This window comes from Monoraphidium neglectum, assembly GCF_000611645.1.
Source record: "Monoraphidium neglectum strain SAG 48.87 unplaced genomic scaffold scaffold00426, whole genome shotgun sequence".
NCBI classification, from domain to species: domain Eukaryota; kingdom Viridiplantae; phylum Chlorophyta; class Chlorophyceae; order Sphaeropleales; family Selenastraceae; genus Monoraphidium; species Monoraphidium neglectum.
Genome location: NW_014013202.1, coordinates 26,779 through 27,917, shown reverse-complemented (window position 1 = coordinate 27,917; position 1,139 = coordinate 26,779). Strand labels below are relative to the sequence as shown.

The 1,139-nt window shown below is 66.9% G+C and overlaps 1 protein-coding gene across 1 annotated transcript in view; it reads right to left on the bottom strand.

Moving 5' to 3' along the window:
• Positions 1-322: 322 nt before the first annotated feature.
• The window catches only part of MNEG_3401 (hypothetical protein), a gene marked incomplete at both ends in the record, with an annotated part of 1,641 nt that continues 824 nt past the window's right edge, over positions 323-1,139 (bottom strand). Inside the window, 3 exons of the mRNA XM_014048130.1 lie at positions 323-328; positions 452-578; positions 890-1,044. Coding sequence (XP_013903584.1) covers positions 323-328; positions 452-578; positions 890-1,044 — 288 coding nt within the window. The remainder of the gene's footprint in view (positions 329-451; positions 579-889; positions 1,045-1,139) is intronic.

Genomic DNA, 1,139 nt, shown 5'->3' with positions numbered 1-1,139 from the left:
GTTCTCGGGGGTGCACACCATGTAGCTGATGCCCTCAAACCCGGTGCCGTTGTGCAGGCCCGTGTTGCCCATCATCACGGTGGTGTCGACGTAGACGGGGTAGGAGGGGTCCTGCACCGCGATGGTCTTGTCGGCGCCAAACATGACCTGGGGGGACGTCAAAGGGGGCGGGGGCGGGGGCGGGGGCTTGATGCGGGCAATCAGTATGCAAGCGGTGGTTGGGGCGACGGCTATCGAACAGTTTGGAGCAACGCTGCATGCGTTCCAGGCCGTCCCTGCCTGCAAACGGGCCCGCTTTGGGCACCACCGCCGTTCGAAAAGCTCAACTCTTGTCGTGCAAATGGCAAGAGACCGGGACAGCTCAGAGCACCCGGCCAGCCGGAAGACGCGGGGTCGGGTGTGGGGGGAGGGGAGGGGGGAATGACACACACAACACACACACACAACACACCTGGATGCGCGAGATGTCGCACTTTGAGCCGTCACTCACGAACACCTCGTCAGCAGCGACGAGGCCGGGGTAGAAGGTGGACGCGATCGCCTCGCGCAGGGCGCCCTGGCCCTGCTCTGCGCCGTAGCTGGAGGGATGCATCGTGTGCGTGTGTGTGTGTGTGTGTTCAGGAGAGTGTGTTCGGGAGTGTGTGCATTTGTATGTTGCGAGGAGGGTTGTGGGGAAGGCGGGAATCGGGGCGAGCGGTTGAAACCGGGTGCCAAAATGCCGTCGTTCCGGAAATAGGGCAGCCAGCGCGCGGCTCCCTGGGCGCCCAGGGCGATGCGGCGGACCGCTGCGGCCCTTCTTTGAACGCCGACGGCGCAGGACGGCGCGCCGCGAGCCCGCCGCGCGTTCATGACCACGAGCGCGAGTCCCTCCTCTTGTCAACCCCCTCACCCGCTGTATCCCTCGCGCGTCGCGAGGCCGGCCGCGGCCTGGGCCATAGCGTTGGCGATGTACGGGGGCAGCGGCTCGGTGGTGTCGCCGATGCCCAGGGAGATGATCTGGGCATCGGGGTGCGCCTCCTGGTGGGCGCGGCGCCGGCGCGCGATCTGGGGGGATGGGGGTGGGGGTGGGGTAAGGGGCGAAGTCGGCGGGGTGACAATGAGAGAAGCTGCGTCACGCAGGTGTGTGGGGGTGGGGCCTG